The sequence below is a fragment of the Symphalangus syndactylus genome, chromosome 23 (genome assembly GCF_028878055.3).
Source record: "Symphalangus syndactylus isolate Jambi chromosome 23, NHGRI_mSymSyn1-v2.1_pri, whole genome shotgun sequence".
Taxonomy (NCBI): domain Eukaryota; kingdom Metazoa; phylum Chordata; class Mammalia; order Primates; family Hylobatidae; genus Symphalangus; species Symphalangus syndactylus.
In genome coordinates, this window is record NC_072445.2 from 39,756,511 (window position 1) to 39,769,639 (window position 13,129).

The window sequence follows — 13,129 nt, forward strand, 5'->3', positions numbered from 1 at the left end:
GTAGAGGCAACTTCCGGCAGCGCCCCGCCGAGAGCGTGAACTATCGCTGCGGAGGGGCAGACCTGGACCGGTGGAAGGCCGGGCGGAAGTGCGTGCCTGGGGTCGCTTTGGTTACCGCGTTTTCCGCCCCTCGCTACGTCATCGTTGTGAGCCCGCTATCAGCGGCCAGCGCGGGCGCGGCCGGAGACCGTGGGGACCCCGGTTGCCGCCCCCTCAGGTAAGGCCCTCTGCTCCTCGCTCTTCGGCCCTTTTTCTCATAGCCGTTTCTCTGTTCTTCCTCTTTGCGTTGCTCTGCGGGCGCTACGCTGGCTCCACCGCCTTCTCTGCCGTTGGAACCCCGCGGTTGGCCTTACCTCTAGCGAGGGTAGGGGGGTCGGGTGCCATCGTCTTTCCGACGGAGTGGGTATTTGTCCCTCCCTGAACCACATGGTACCTCAAGGTGCTGGTGTCTGTGATCCCTGGAGACAGGAGGGAATGCTGGATGATCCCGACCGGCGGGAGCTTGGACAGCAGCCTGGTTTAAGCAAGGGGTAGGGAAAGCCAAAGGCAAGAGTAGGCAGACCTGAAGGGGTGGGGTTGGGTACAGTGTGGACAGCGTGTGAACCCCGGGTGGTAACAGTGGAGAAAGATGTCTTGGGCCCTGCCCCTGAACCAGGAGCCACCATGTTGGTGATACCCCCCGGACTGAGCGAGGAAGAGGAGGCTCTGCAGAAGAAATTCAACAAACTCAAGAAAAAGGTGAGGGACTGTGTGTGGACGTGGCCTAACCTTTCACAGACTCTGCACTCTGAGAAGACATGGGGTGAGTGTGAGCGAATGGGGAAGTTTTTCTGGCCCATACCTAGAAACATATCACCTCACAGTGTAGCTTCAAGAGGTGGGCTTTCCCAAGCCTTGGTGTGGACCTTCTGTCCTTTCTATGCAATCTGCCATCGGATTGTCTTCCTTTCTCATGGCTTTTCGTACCATCTAAGAGCTGATGATCCCCAAGTTTGTTTTTTCCAGTTCTATCCAGTGTTATACTGAAAAACTTCAGATACCCAGTGTTGAAGCTGTCATCTTTCTATTCTTGATCTTCCAAATAAGATTGACTACACCAATTCTGCCACATGGACTCAAAATATCTCTGACTTCCCCGCTATTTGCATAGTCAAACCTTTGCCAAGTCTTCTTGTTTCTTCTTTTGAAGTAATTTTTCCTGTTTATTCTTCTCTGTGTATTCCCCCAAGCAGGGCTTTATTGACATTCATGTGGGCCATTGTAATGGTCTCTCAACAAATTTCTCAGTCTTTTTTTTGAACAGACTTCTTCATTCCTGTTCAAATGATCCATTGAAAACACAAAATTCTGCTCCCTCTGTTTCTCAAAAACCGTAAATGGCTTCACATTGTCTATATAACAAAGCCTCAAAACCTTAGTTTGGCAGGCTTGTCTAGTAAAGTAGAATTATTCACTACTTCCAAAACATGCATTCCCAAAGCCTTCTTATCTCTGCATTTTTGCCACCCTGTTTTCTTTTTCTAAAATACCCTTCTCCTCTCTGTGTCGTGCAGAGATATGGGGGAGGGCCTAGTTTTATAGGCATTAAACGTCAGAAAATCTTACTAGCTTTCAACTGTGAATAATCTGCACCTCTTATAATCGTATTGCTAACTCACTCAATTTATTTTATTTTATTTCTCAGACTGTAAGCTTCTTGAGGGTAGAAACAATGCATTAGCCTCCTGGATATCCCTGTTACGAAGTCATGGCTGGGCCTCATTCAATATGCGGGAAATAGATGGATGAAGCCTCCAGGAAAAACATATAAACTTATACTTACTTGCAGCTTATATCCTAGGATTCTAGGCCATGATTGAATTATTTGTCTTCAACTTCAAAAATGTAACACTCTGGAAAACCTCTGGGTTCCGTGGTTTGGTTAGATTAGGAATTTCCAGCATCATACATGATCTAGGGGACCAGAGACAAGAGGCAGAGCACATCAGTGCACCACTCTGAGGGCATCAAGAAAGACGGTCTCTGGAGTGATGTGCCCAGGGGCCTTGGGAGAGGAACCGGCTAGGGGCTGGCCCTCACTGACCTCTCTCTTCTCACCCTTGTTCCCAGAAAAAGGCATTGCTGGCTCTGAAGAAGCAAAGTAGCAGCAGCACAACCAGCCAAGGTGGTGTCAAACGCTGTGAGTGACAGGGGAAATGGGGATGGACTGGAAGTGGGCAGCATGGAGCTGACCTTTGTCATGGCCTGGCCAACATAATGCCTCTTCCCCTTGTCTCTCCAGCACTATCAGAGCAGCCTGTCGTGGACACAGCCACAGCAACAGAGCAGGCAAAGCAGCTGGTGAAGTCAGGAGCCATCAGTGCCATCAAGGCTGAGACCAAGAACTCAGGCTTCAAGCGTTCTCGAACCCTTGAGGGGAAGTTAAAGGTGAGCACAAGCAGAAGGATTGTTTAAAGGGCATCCCTCCAAGTTGGAATGTAGATGGGTTTGGGGAAAAATATGCATACTCAAGCACTGGCAAATTGCTGTACCATTCTTGAGTTTCAACTCTCATGTATAAAATGAAAAAACTAGACGACTCCTGAATTCTCCATTTTACAAATTCTGTGGTTCTAATCCACCTTGGATTGGAGCTCTTGGAATATGTTGCTCTAAGGGATGGAAAGGGCTAAAAATGTTATCAGGTTCAAGAGAGGTTCAAATAAACAGAATACATAATATATCGAGTCACTTATAAAAAATACCAGCCGGGCGTGGTGGCTCATGCCCGTAATCCCAGCACTTTGGGAGGCTGAGGTGGGCAGATCACTTGAGATTAGGAGTTTGAGACCAACCTCGCCAACATGGTAAAACCCCGTCTCTACTAAAAATACAAAAATCAGCAGAGTGTGGTGGTGCACGCTTATAGTCCCAGTTACTGAGGAGGCTGAGGCCAGAGAATCACTTGAACCCAGGAGGCAGAGGTTGCAGTGAGTGGAGATCACACCACTGCACTCCAGCCTAGGCGACAGAGCAAGACTCTGTCTCAAAAATAAAAACAAAACAAAAAAGCCACAATGGCAGGTGAGGCAGTGGCTCATTCTTGTAATTTCAGCACTTTAGGAGGCCAAGGTAGGAGGATTGCTTGAGCCCAGGAGTTTGAGACCAGCCCTGGCAACATAGTGAAACCCTATCTCTACAAAAAAAAAAATACAGAAATTAGCCAAGCATGGTAGAGCACATCTCTAGTCCCAGCTACTAGGGAGGCTGAGGTAGGAGGATTGCTTGAGCCTGGGAGGTCAAGGCTGCAGCAAGCTATGATTGCTCTATTGCACTCCAGCCTGGACAACAGAGCAAGACCATGTCTCAAAAAATAAAAAAATAAGTAAAACCACGTAGTCGAATAAGAAATGTACGTAGAATTAAAAGGGAAGAAAAGATCAGAGGTAACCTAGAAGAGGGTGAAGGAAGAGGAACACCTCTGTTCCATAGTTGGGCAACCTCCTGCTCCACACTGAGGTAGGTCTCTCACCTCTCCAGGACCCCGAGAAGGGACCAGTCCCCACTTTCCAGCCGTTCCAGAGGAGCATATCTGCTGATGATGACCTGCAAGAGGTAAAGGCTCCTAATTTCTGTCCCTGAGGGGTTGGGGATGGAGGAATATGAGGGACTAATATATTTTGGACCACATGTCAGCAACTGGGAATCATCTTAACTGTTTTTGGTCTCTTTTACAGTCATCCAGACGTCCCCAGAGGAAATCTCTGTATGAGAGGTTAGAGAGTAGAGATAAGACTGGGCCCACTTGGCGGGGTTGATTGCCTGAGTCCTTGGGAGGTCTGGGCTGTAGGAGCTGGGCTATAGAGGGAATATTGAGTCTCCACAGGGTCTGAGGGGAGAAGGTAAAACCCCCCTTTGATCTTCAGTCTGCATCTCCCCAGCTTTGTGTCTTCTAGTGATCGACTTCGAGAACTAGGGCCAGATGGAGAAGAGGCAGAGGGCCCAGGGGCTGGTGATGGTCCCCCTCGAAGCTTTGACTGGGGCTATGAAGAACGCAGTGGTGCCCACTCCTCAGCCTCCCCTCCCCGAAGCCGCAGCCGGGACCGCAGCCATGAGAGGAACCGGGACAGAGACCGAGATCGGGAGCGGGATCGAGACAGAGACAGAGAGCGGGACAGGGATCGGGATCGGGATCGGGATCGAGACCGGGAACGGGACAGGGATCGGGAGCGGGATCGAGACCGAGACCGAGAGGGTCCTTTCCGCAGTGAGTGATTTTTGGCCGGAGGTCAAGGTGACCTTAACTGAGGTTTATGTGGGTCCTACTAAGTGAAATGTGGCATGGGCTATGTCTTGTGACTATGATTCGTGCTCCCGAAGGGTCGGATTCATTCCCTGAACGGCGAGCCCCTAGGAAAGGGAATACTCTCTATGTATACGGAGAAGACATGACACCCACCCTCCTCCGTGGGGCCTTCTCTCCTTTTGGAAACATCATTGACCTCTCCATGGACCCACCCAGAAAGTAAGGATGACAACAGGGCATGATGAGAAGTCCTGGGAGAATACTGGGGTGTGAGACCTGAGGGAGGAAGCTGCCCTCCCTGCAGCCGCGTATGATCACTGGGTTTGATTGGGTCCAGAAGAGCCCCTTGGCTCTCCACTGACCATGGTTTCTCTTATCCCAGCTGTGCCTTCGTCACCTATGAAAAGATGGAGTCAGCAGATCAGGCCGTTGCTGAGGTTGGAACTTCCCAAATCTGTTCTTCCCATCGCTTCTGCTGTTCTCATGTGTTCTCCTCAAAATACTAGATGCCAGGAAGAAGTTGGTTCCTCTTGATAAAGAAAGCCTCTCCCTATTCACACAGAAAAACTTACATTCCCAGATTCCTTATTCAGTCTACTCCTAGGATAGCAACTCCTGGAATAACTTTTTTGGTTTATCTGTAATGTTTTCCTCCCCATCCTCTGCCTCCCCTCTTCTGCTTCAGCTCAACGGGACCCAGGTGGAGTCTGTACAGCTCAAAGTCAACATAGCCCGAAAACAGCCCATGTTGGATGCCGCTACTGGCAAGTCTGTCTGGGGCTCCCTCGGTAAGAATGGGATTCTTCCTTTCCCATCCTCTCCCCCACAGCCCGTTCCTTTGGTTCCCCCACACATCCTTGGGTTTCCTAGAGATGATTGAGGTCAGAGTGTGTGTGGAGGCTATGGGAATGGGAAGGAAAATTTCAGATCCTCTGTCAGAGGTAAAGAAAGGAGAGAAAAGGATTGAAAACAGCTTCCAAAGCAGTGACTGGAACAGGGAAGAAAGTGGGAGCTGGAGTGAGATTGGTGAGGAAGATGAGTGTCTCATGGGGCTTGTTCATTTTGAGATGGAGTAGAGTGAGTTTCTTAAGTATTCGAAATCAGGGATCTGGAACTCAGGTGTGAGGTAAGGAAGGAAAACATAGATTAAGTCATCCGCATCACAGGGTGGCTGCCAAACAATAGGATCATCAGGGAGACTCTGATTTCGGAGGAAAAAAATTGATCCAGGACTCGGTTTGAGGAATACTCAGGGACTATGGTAGGAAACAGGACTGTTCACCTCACGCCCCACATGTCCCCAGCTCTCCTGACATGTTAGGCTGACGTTGAGCCTAACGTTAGCAAAGGAGACGGGAGGAGGGGTCAGAGGGCTGGGGGCAGCACCACAGGCCTGGGCCACTGAAGCAAAAGGACACAGACTTTGAGAAAGAGGGAGTAGCCAGCAGTGTCGAGGTACAGAGATCACAGGATAGGAGTAGGTGAGAGAGATTCTCTCTAGCTCAAGGGTGGTGGGGATGGAACCATTGGATGGGGTGAAGAGAGTAACATGTCTGGTGGAGGGAGGAAAGAGGAAGGGGAAGAAACAGCTAGATGCTTGAGAGAATGGTGAGGGCCAAAGCTACACCCTGGATGAGTTCTGGTGGAGCTAGTAGCATTTCTTAGTGTGAATAACCCATTTTCCCTGAAAGTAGATTTTCCTGGGAAAGGAGTGAGCAGAAAGAAGGGCTCAGAGCAACAGTGGCCCTTCAGGCAAAAGAAAGGAACTAGAATTGACCAGCATGTCAAAAAAGGGCTACAGAGGTTTTCTAGTTTTTAGCTTCTGACATACTGACTGTAAGTAGTGGGTTAATATCATTCACGTGTCTCAACAATGACATTTGAGATTTTTCTAAGAACAAAACATTCGTCAAAATGTCCACTTACACTCTCCTTGGCCATGGGTTGGCACAAAGGAGCTAAGGAAGACAGGCCATCCTGGCCACCAGAGGGCAGCGTGGAAACTGGGCTTCCAGGGGCCAGCGGCCAGGAGTGAGGTGGTCAGGAGTCGTCCTCAGGGTCTGATCTATGATCTCCTTTAGACCTTAACTGTTCCTCTCCTCCCTCCCTAGCTGTCCAGAACAGCCCTAAGGGTTGCCACCGGGACAAGAGGACCCAGATTGTCTACAGTGATGACGTCTACAAGGAAAACCTTGTGGATGGCTTCTAGGGAACAGAGCTGGATTCCTTGTGCCTCATATGCCCCAATGCTGGTCTCAGTAAAACACTGAGGTGGAAGCTTACACATCTCCCTCAGCCTCTGGTTTTTCAGCACTTGGGATTGGGGTTAAGCCTTTAAAAACGGCTGTCAGGTTTGATCTCAGTGTAACAACATGGCCAGTGTCCGTTCCCCACTCCCTTGCCCCAGAAGGATCTGGAACACAGGTGTTGTCACAGCTGTTTTAATTCAATCCCATGCCCCTGTCCAGCAGGCAACCCCTTATAGAAAACCCAAATCCTCATCTTGGAGTTTCTCCTTCAGCCAGGGCAGCACTTGGAAGAGGTTGATGTGAAAGTCTCGGGCGTGAGCAGGTACCTGCTTTTGCCGCTTCTGGTTTTTGCAGACATCCACTACTCCCCAGCTGATTACACCAACCTGCAGAGGCAGTGGGGTGCCATGGATCATTCAGTAGAATTCCTAATCCTGGAAGCATGGCTGTTCCTGATTGTGTCTTAGCTGACCTAAAGGAATCAGACTAGGGACCCAGCTCGGCCTCGTTCTTGACACACACAGGCCAGACATGCGGTCCTAAGGTGAGGCAGGCTCTGCCCACCTCGAATTACTAGCCACATGCATTGAGCTTTCCTGCTTTGGGGCCCGTGCTGACCACTTGGCATCTCCCCAGATAGGAAAGGGAGGACTCACTTGAATGAAACGACTTCTCTTGTGAACTATCAAGGGGCCGCCAGAATCACCTGCAAGGAGAGGAGAAGCTGTAGGGAAAAGGACTCTTGGGCCTTGGACACTTGCAGCACAACCAAAGAGCGTTCTCTCACCTCTGCAAGTATTGGGGTCAGCATAGGGACTCACTCCTCCAGTACAAAGGAACCGAGGGGTGACCACCTCCGAGATGTCCTTGACTTTGTCATAGCCTGGGGCATATTGAGCATCTCTCTCACAGCTGCCTTTCTGTAGGGGAGGTGGGAAGCATGGAGAAGGGTAATGAACAGAAGTGGCTTAGGAAGGATTGGGGCCTAGAGTGCCTCCTCAGGATGCCCATTTCTCACCTTATCCCCATTCTTGATGTAGACCTCCTTCCGAGTCAGCTTCTTCTCCTCCTCAGACACAAACAGAGCTTTGATATCCTGTGCAGGGAGCAGCTCTTCCTCTGGACAAATAGACTGTGTCACTTCAGCTGCTCCCACCACTGTCATCTCCCCATTGCCTTTGTCACTCAGTAGATGTCCCCTAAGCCCTTCTAGAGCTAGGTTCTGGGCCAGGCATCATCTCTTCCTATTGCACCTCCCTCTCATGCCCCACTTGTCTTGGGATCTCACTCTTATCCTCTCCCCAAGTATGCCTTACTCTGTTGCTGGCAAGTGGTAGTTGGAGGAAGCCTCAAAGCTCGAGTTGTTCCCTCGGTGCAGGGGAGACAAATGGGCCTATGAAGGACAAGGAGAAGAGCAAACCAGGCCTGCTCCTCATCCCAGTCCTCCAGCCTTTCCCAGCCTTTCCTCAGGGATCTGGATGCTCTCACCTGATAGTCTGGTCATAATTCAGCTTTTTCTTGAGCTTGATCAGGGCAACATCATAGTCATAAAATTCAGGAATTCCTGCTTCTTTTTTCCCATTAATGTTGTAGTTGGGGTGAAATAGGACTTCTTCTATCTCCAGGTCCCGCTTCTTCCCTCCTGAAGTAGAGTAGGTACCACCTCTTTGTGGGCAGCTTCCTGCCTCTGGCCCCGTGTCATTCCTAACTTCACGTCTTCCCCCATCCCTGACTGGTCTGGGGTGCAAGGAATGGGGCTGCATTGAGGACGGGTGGAGTGTAGGATCTGTAGAAAGTGGGAGGTGTTGCCTGGAGAGCGTAGGTGCAGCCCGGGACCTTCAGTTGCATCCTTACCCACGCTGACCTTGATCGAGTGTTCCTTGTCGTCCACAGTGAAACAATGTGCTGCTGTCAGCACAAAGTACTCAGACACCACAGCGCCCATACAGCTCTCGTGTCCCTTTGAAGGGCGCTGGGAACAGAACAGTAGAGACGGAAAGCTCAACTTTCACAAACCACCATCTCTTATGGCCATTTTGTCCTTCCCCTACTCCCATTTCACCTTGACCTCACCTCCCTCAAGTCCCCACTACTGGGATTCTGTGCTTACAGTGACTGAGATCTTGGCCTGCCATGGTTGCTTGTGGTAATCGGTACCGTCCCTGTGTTCCCAAACCATGCCACAGAGACTCAGAGACTGGCTTTCATCTGGCAGAGAAGGAGAATGTGCTGAAAACTCGGAACACTTCATTCCTAAATGGCAGCAGCCTTTTGGGTAGGAGTCTATGAGGAGCAGAGGCCCAAAAGGAGAAAGGGAAAGGCCACGGGTATTTGTTTCCTCGTGTTAGGAGAAAACTGCTATGGTGGAGTGAAAAGGGAAAGAACTTGGGATCAAGCTGTCAGAGGCCTGGCTGTTTTCAAGCCCAACCCTGTTGCTAGCTTGCTGCCCCTTGACCTCCTTCGGCCTCTGTTTCCACATGTGTCAAATGTAGGACTGTAGAAAGATCTCTGAAGTGCTCAGAGCTCTGTGATTCTAAGGTTAAGAAGTGAACAGTGCCAGGAGACAAGAATAGTGACACTGAGATAGAGAAGGAGGAATGAAGAAGGCTTTCCAGGCAACTAGAGCTTCAGGGGTAGAGGAAGAATGAATTACTTCAGGGGAACCTGAGGAGACTTGTGTTCTTTATTCCCTTGTATCTCCCTACCAATCATTTGGAAGAAAACATCTTCCAGGTTTTCCATGTCCTTGACTTTGAACACATGTTTCTCATTGTCTTTCTTGGAAGCCAAAGCATTGATGTTCACTTGGTTCACCAAAGGCCCGACCCCAAACACATAGACATCTGAGGGAGAAAAAGGAAGGATGAGGGTCCAAGCCCTGAGGAAGTGGGGTGCTGGGTCCTAGGCAGGTTACTCACCCAGATAATCCTCCCTTGGGTTTTTGCGATCCTTGCCAATGTATAGCAAGTCCCGGATCTCATCAATGACAGTAATTGGGTCCCCGCCCATGTTATGCAATCCTGCAGAAGAGACAGGACCATGAGGGTAGGAGATAAGGAAGATAAATTGGCTAAAGGCAGTGATACACGTGGGAGGGTGAGCAAGTTGAGGAAGGGTTAGAGATAGTTGATTACAGGGCTGTAGGAAGAATTCCTTATGAAGGGTCACAGGAGAGATGAACAGCCAGCTATGAGTCACATTCAGGGCCCCAACCATGGGTATAGTGTTACAAGTGGACTTAAGGACCACATGCTGGTCTGAGAAGGTGGGGAGGCTGGGACAGGAGAGAGGTCCCTTCTGACCATCCGTCATGAGGATGATGACATGGCGGGTGCGGTTCCACCCTTCAGGAGGGATGTCATCTGGCCAGCTCATCATGCTGTACACTGCCTGGAGGGCCTTCTTGGTGTTAGTCCCTGACTTCAACTTGTGGTCTGTGGAGAGGGAAGAGATCATCACCTCACCTGGTCTTCCAAGCCATCTTTTAACCCCAGAGACCAATCTGCAACTGAAATCCCACATCTTTCAACTTTTTAAGTTAATCATCATTGCACGGACTTCCCTTTGACCACAAAGTGGCCCTTCCAGCCCCCAACAGGTTCCCACTAACCTCCATTGCCCAATGACCCTGCTGTTCAACCTTTGACTACAAAGTGGTCCTCCCTGTCGCCCTCAAGGTAGTCTCATGACCCCCTCCACACAATACTCCTGAACCTCCTGACCCCAAAGTGAACCTCCCACCATTCCCTAACCTCTGACCTTCATAATTGATTTTATTGAGCTGCTTTGTGACCCAGTCTGCATTACTGCTGTCTTGTTCAGACACTTTGACCCAAATTCTGGGGTATGTGGCATATGTCACTAGACCATATCTTGGCTTCACACCATAACTTGCCACCTGTGGGTGAGGAGAACAAGGCGCCATGGCATTGAAAATAGAATACTGTGATTGGGAGACTTCAGCGACTTTGCTGGGACAGGGAGGCTCTCAGTAAGAGGCTCAAGGGCTGAGGTTCATGGAGGAATTACCAGTCAAGAAACTGCTTCAAGTAAAAGGGAAGGAGGACAGAATAGGACCTGGAGATTTTCCTGGGGCCCTGTGGTTCAGAGGGGCTGGAATGATCAGGGAGCTAGTCCTGGAAGATCAGCGAGATTCCATTCCCCCAAGTTCAGGGATAGGAGGATTCCACCTTCTCAATTAAGTTGACTAGACACTTTTTGGCTCCTGTGAAGTTGCTGGCCCCAATGCTGTCTGATCCATCTAGCACCAGGTAGATGTTCATGGAGCCTGAAGGGTCCAGGACGATCTTCCGCTTCTGTTGTTCCCCTGGGTGCCAGGAGAGTGGCTCAGGCTCCAGCATTAACAGTTCTGTTCCTTCTCCATTTTCCCCCAGTTTCCTGCCCTGCCTCCCCTCTCTGTCTTCAAACCTGGGCTGTGCCCATCCTCGGCATCGACTCCTTCTATGGTCTCTGTCAGGGAAGACAGGAAAGCTTCGGCCACCTCTTGAGGGGTGTCGTACATGAAGGAGTCTGGGAGAGTCAGAAATGAGGTCAAATGTCTGGGAGTGTCAGGGATACAGTGACCAAAGAGATCGGGGATCATGGGTTTCCAGGGTATAAAAGGCTCAGAAGTGAGACAGTTCTACAGGAAGGTTTAAACGAAGTGAGGAAAGAGCAGGGTTGAGGTGGGGAGAGAAGGCAGTAGGATGGAAGATCAGGATCTGACCTGGGGGTACAGGTCAAAGGTCACCTTGACAGGAAGGCTCCGTCCCGCTCCAAGAGCCACCTTCCTGACACGTTCGCCGCTGGGAGCCACGCAGGGTAAGCCCCCGGCTGCAGTGGTAGGTGACGCTGTCTTCAAGGCGGTACTGGCTGCCCACCTTCCTTGTGCCAATGGGGATGCCCGGGTTGGAGCAGTACCCCGCTGTAGAGGCATGAGACATGGAGGTAAGCGCTGAAGCCTGAGGCCCCGTGGGCAAGGTAGAGAGCAAGAGTTACAGTGTCCAGAGCCAAGCGCCCACTCCTTGGGCTGGGCGCCGTCAGGGAGACAGCAATGTGGGGGGAGGGGATGCTTCTCACCTCCGTTGTCACAGATCGCTGTCTGCCCACTCCACCGGCCATTCACTTGGCAGGTGCGATTGGCAGAGCCCCGGAGAGTGTAACCGTCATAGCAGTGGAAAGAGATCTCATCACTCACATTGTAGTAGGGAGACCGGGGCCAGTACTCCCCGTTCTCGAAGTCGTGTGGTCTTGGACAGCGGATTGCTTTGAGAAGGGGGGACAAGTAGAAGTCATCAAGAGGGAAAGGCTGCCTTAGGTGTATCCCTCCTGGTCTCAGAGACCATGTCACTGAGATACAGCGCATTCCCAGTCCCGTGGAAGTAGCATCTTACCTACCCCTCAACCCATATGGACAGTCTGCTGCTTCTCCCTCCCCATTTCTGAGTGTTCTCTTGACTTCCAGGGCTGCCTGGAAGCCCAGGGTAAGTGCTTAGTAAAGGTTAACTCCGCTTTTTCTTGCCTCCTTTCCGTCTGCCACCCTAAAACTGCTCCTACTCCCGGTCAGCCCACCTTGTCACCCTGCGTGGTCTCATCCTAGTCCTGACCTTGCTGCCACCTGCCCTGTTTCTCCCTTAGGCCACTGCACACACTCGTTGCCCTCAAACCTCTGCACTCTGCCTTCTTGACAGTCTTTTGGTCTTGAGTCTGCAGGGTGCTCCAGGACCCCGTAGATCTGCAGGTACGTGTCTGCACAGGGTACGGGTAGAAGCCAGAAGGACACATGTACTCCAGTGCCTGGCCCTCTTGGAGAAGTCGGAAGGAGCCACCTTTGATCTCTACCCCCTCCAGAGAGCAGGATCCTTGGAGCCGGGCCAAAGACAGTGGAGTGGTGGTCACACCTGAAGAGAAAGGCTGATGAAGCCTGGCCCCGAAAAGCCAAGGAGGGATGCTGGGGACAGCAGGAAGGGAAGGTTACCCTCGCTTACCTCCAGACAAGAGGCCCAAGATGAAGGGCATCAGGCAGAGTTGGGGGCTGAGATTGCTCCCCATGGCGTTGGAAGGCAGGAGAGAAGCTGGTCCTGGGTCAGGATGGCGTGTCCTGGCTTGCTTTGCTTGTCTGCTTGGCCCAGTGTCCAAGCTGAAACTCCAGACCTAGACCTGGTCACATTCCCTTCCCCTGCTCCCCACCAGCCCCCAGTCTTTTATGCAATCTGTGTTCTGGCACCTGCAGCTCGCCCCGCCTGTCCTACCCACATCACTTTCCCGGAACATCCAAGCGGGAGGGCCCCGCTGAGCTGCCAGTCAAGGAAACAGAAACTGCAGAAGTCCCACCCTTTGCTGCCCAAGGTCCAGGACTCTCCCCTTCAGTACCTCCTCCCCGGCCTCAGCTCCTCCCCAGCAAGCCCAGACCACCCACTTACGGACCAGAAATAAGGATCCAGCTCACTCCCCTGTTGATTGTGTGTTATGGTGCAGAGTCCAGCCACTGTTTGTCCAGTGGGGTCTCTGACCTGCCTTCCTGTAGCTCTTGGAGTCATTCTGGCCTCCCCTTCCCCCAAGGCCAGCCCTACCTGGCCTCCAGATAGAGGCACAG

At 51.2% G+C, this 13,129-nt stretch overlaps 2 protein-coding genes across 11 annotated transcripts; one reads left to right on the forward strand and one right to left on the reverse strand.

Moving 5' to 3' along the window:
- The first annotated feature begins 2 nt into the window (after nucleotides 1-2).
- Nucleotides 3-6,567, forward strand: NELFE (negative elongation factor complex member E). Of its 7 annotated transcripts, none has more exons than XM_063633223.1 (12): nucleotides 132-217; nucleotides 440-546; nucleotides 656-738; nucleotides 2,110-2,179; nucleotides 2,282-2,427; nucleotides 3,520-3,594; nucleotides 3,717-3,754; nucleotides 3,921-4,246; nucleotides 4,360-4,504; nucleotides 4,668-4,722; nucleotides 4,971-5,073; nucleotides 6,397-6,567. In XM_063633223.1, exons 3-12 carry the CDS (start codon nucleotides 664-666, stop codon nucleotides 6,492-6,494), a joined length of 1,131 nt encoding a protein of 376 aa, XP_063489293.1. In that variant the 5' UTR covers nucleotides 132-217; nucleotides 440-546; nucleotides 656-663; the 3' UTR covers nucleotides 6,495-6,567. The 7 variants fall into 7 exon arrangements, with proteins under 7 accessions (XP_063489290.1, XP_055120810.1, XP_055120814.1 ...); XM_063633221.1 differs by having other exon boundaries at nucleotides 440-530; nucleotides 629-738; XM_063633222.1 differs by having other exon boundaries at nucleotides 440-530.
- Nucleotides 6,568-6,710: 143 nt separating this feature from the next.
- Nucleotides 6,711-12,776, reverse strand: CFB (complement factor B). Of its 4 annotated transcripts, XM_055264827.2 has the most exons (18): nucleotides 12,522-12,776; nucleotides 12,201-12,434; nucleotides 11,614-11,799; nucleotides 11,285-11,458; nucleotides 10,963-11,064; nucleotides 10,725-10,861; nucleotides 10,294-10,432; nucleotides 9,837-9,968; nucleotides 9,453-9,554; nucleotides 9,240-9,377; nucleotides 8,645-8,742; nucleotides 8,389-8,506; nucleotides 8,023-8,176; nucleotides 7,851-7,927; nucleotides 7,553-7,653; nucleotides 7,322-7,454; nucleotides 7,191-7,240; nucleotides 6,711-6,920 (listed from the first exon to the last, which is right to left on the reverse strand). In XM_055264827.2, exons 1-18 carry the CDS (start codon nucleotides 12,583-12,585, stop codon nucleotides 6,765-6,767), a joined length of 2,295 nt encoding a protein of 764 aa, XP_055120802.1. In that variant the 5' UTR covers nucleotides 12,586-12,776; the 3' UTR covers nucleotides 6,711-6,764. The 4 variants fall into 4 exon arrangements, with proteins under 4 accessions (XP_055120802.1, XP_063489273.1, XP_055120800.1 ...); XM_063633203.1 differs by lacking the exon at nucleotides 9,240-9,377; XM_055264825.2 differs by having other exon boundaries at nucleotides 9,453-9,968.
- Nucleotides 12,777-13,129: the final 353 nt, after the last annotated feature.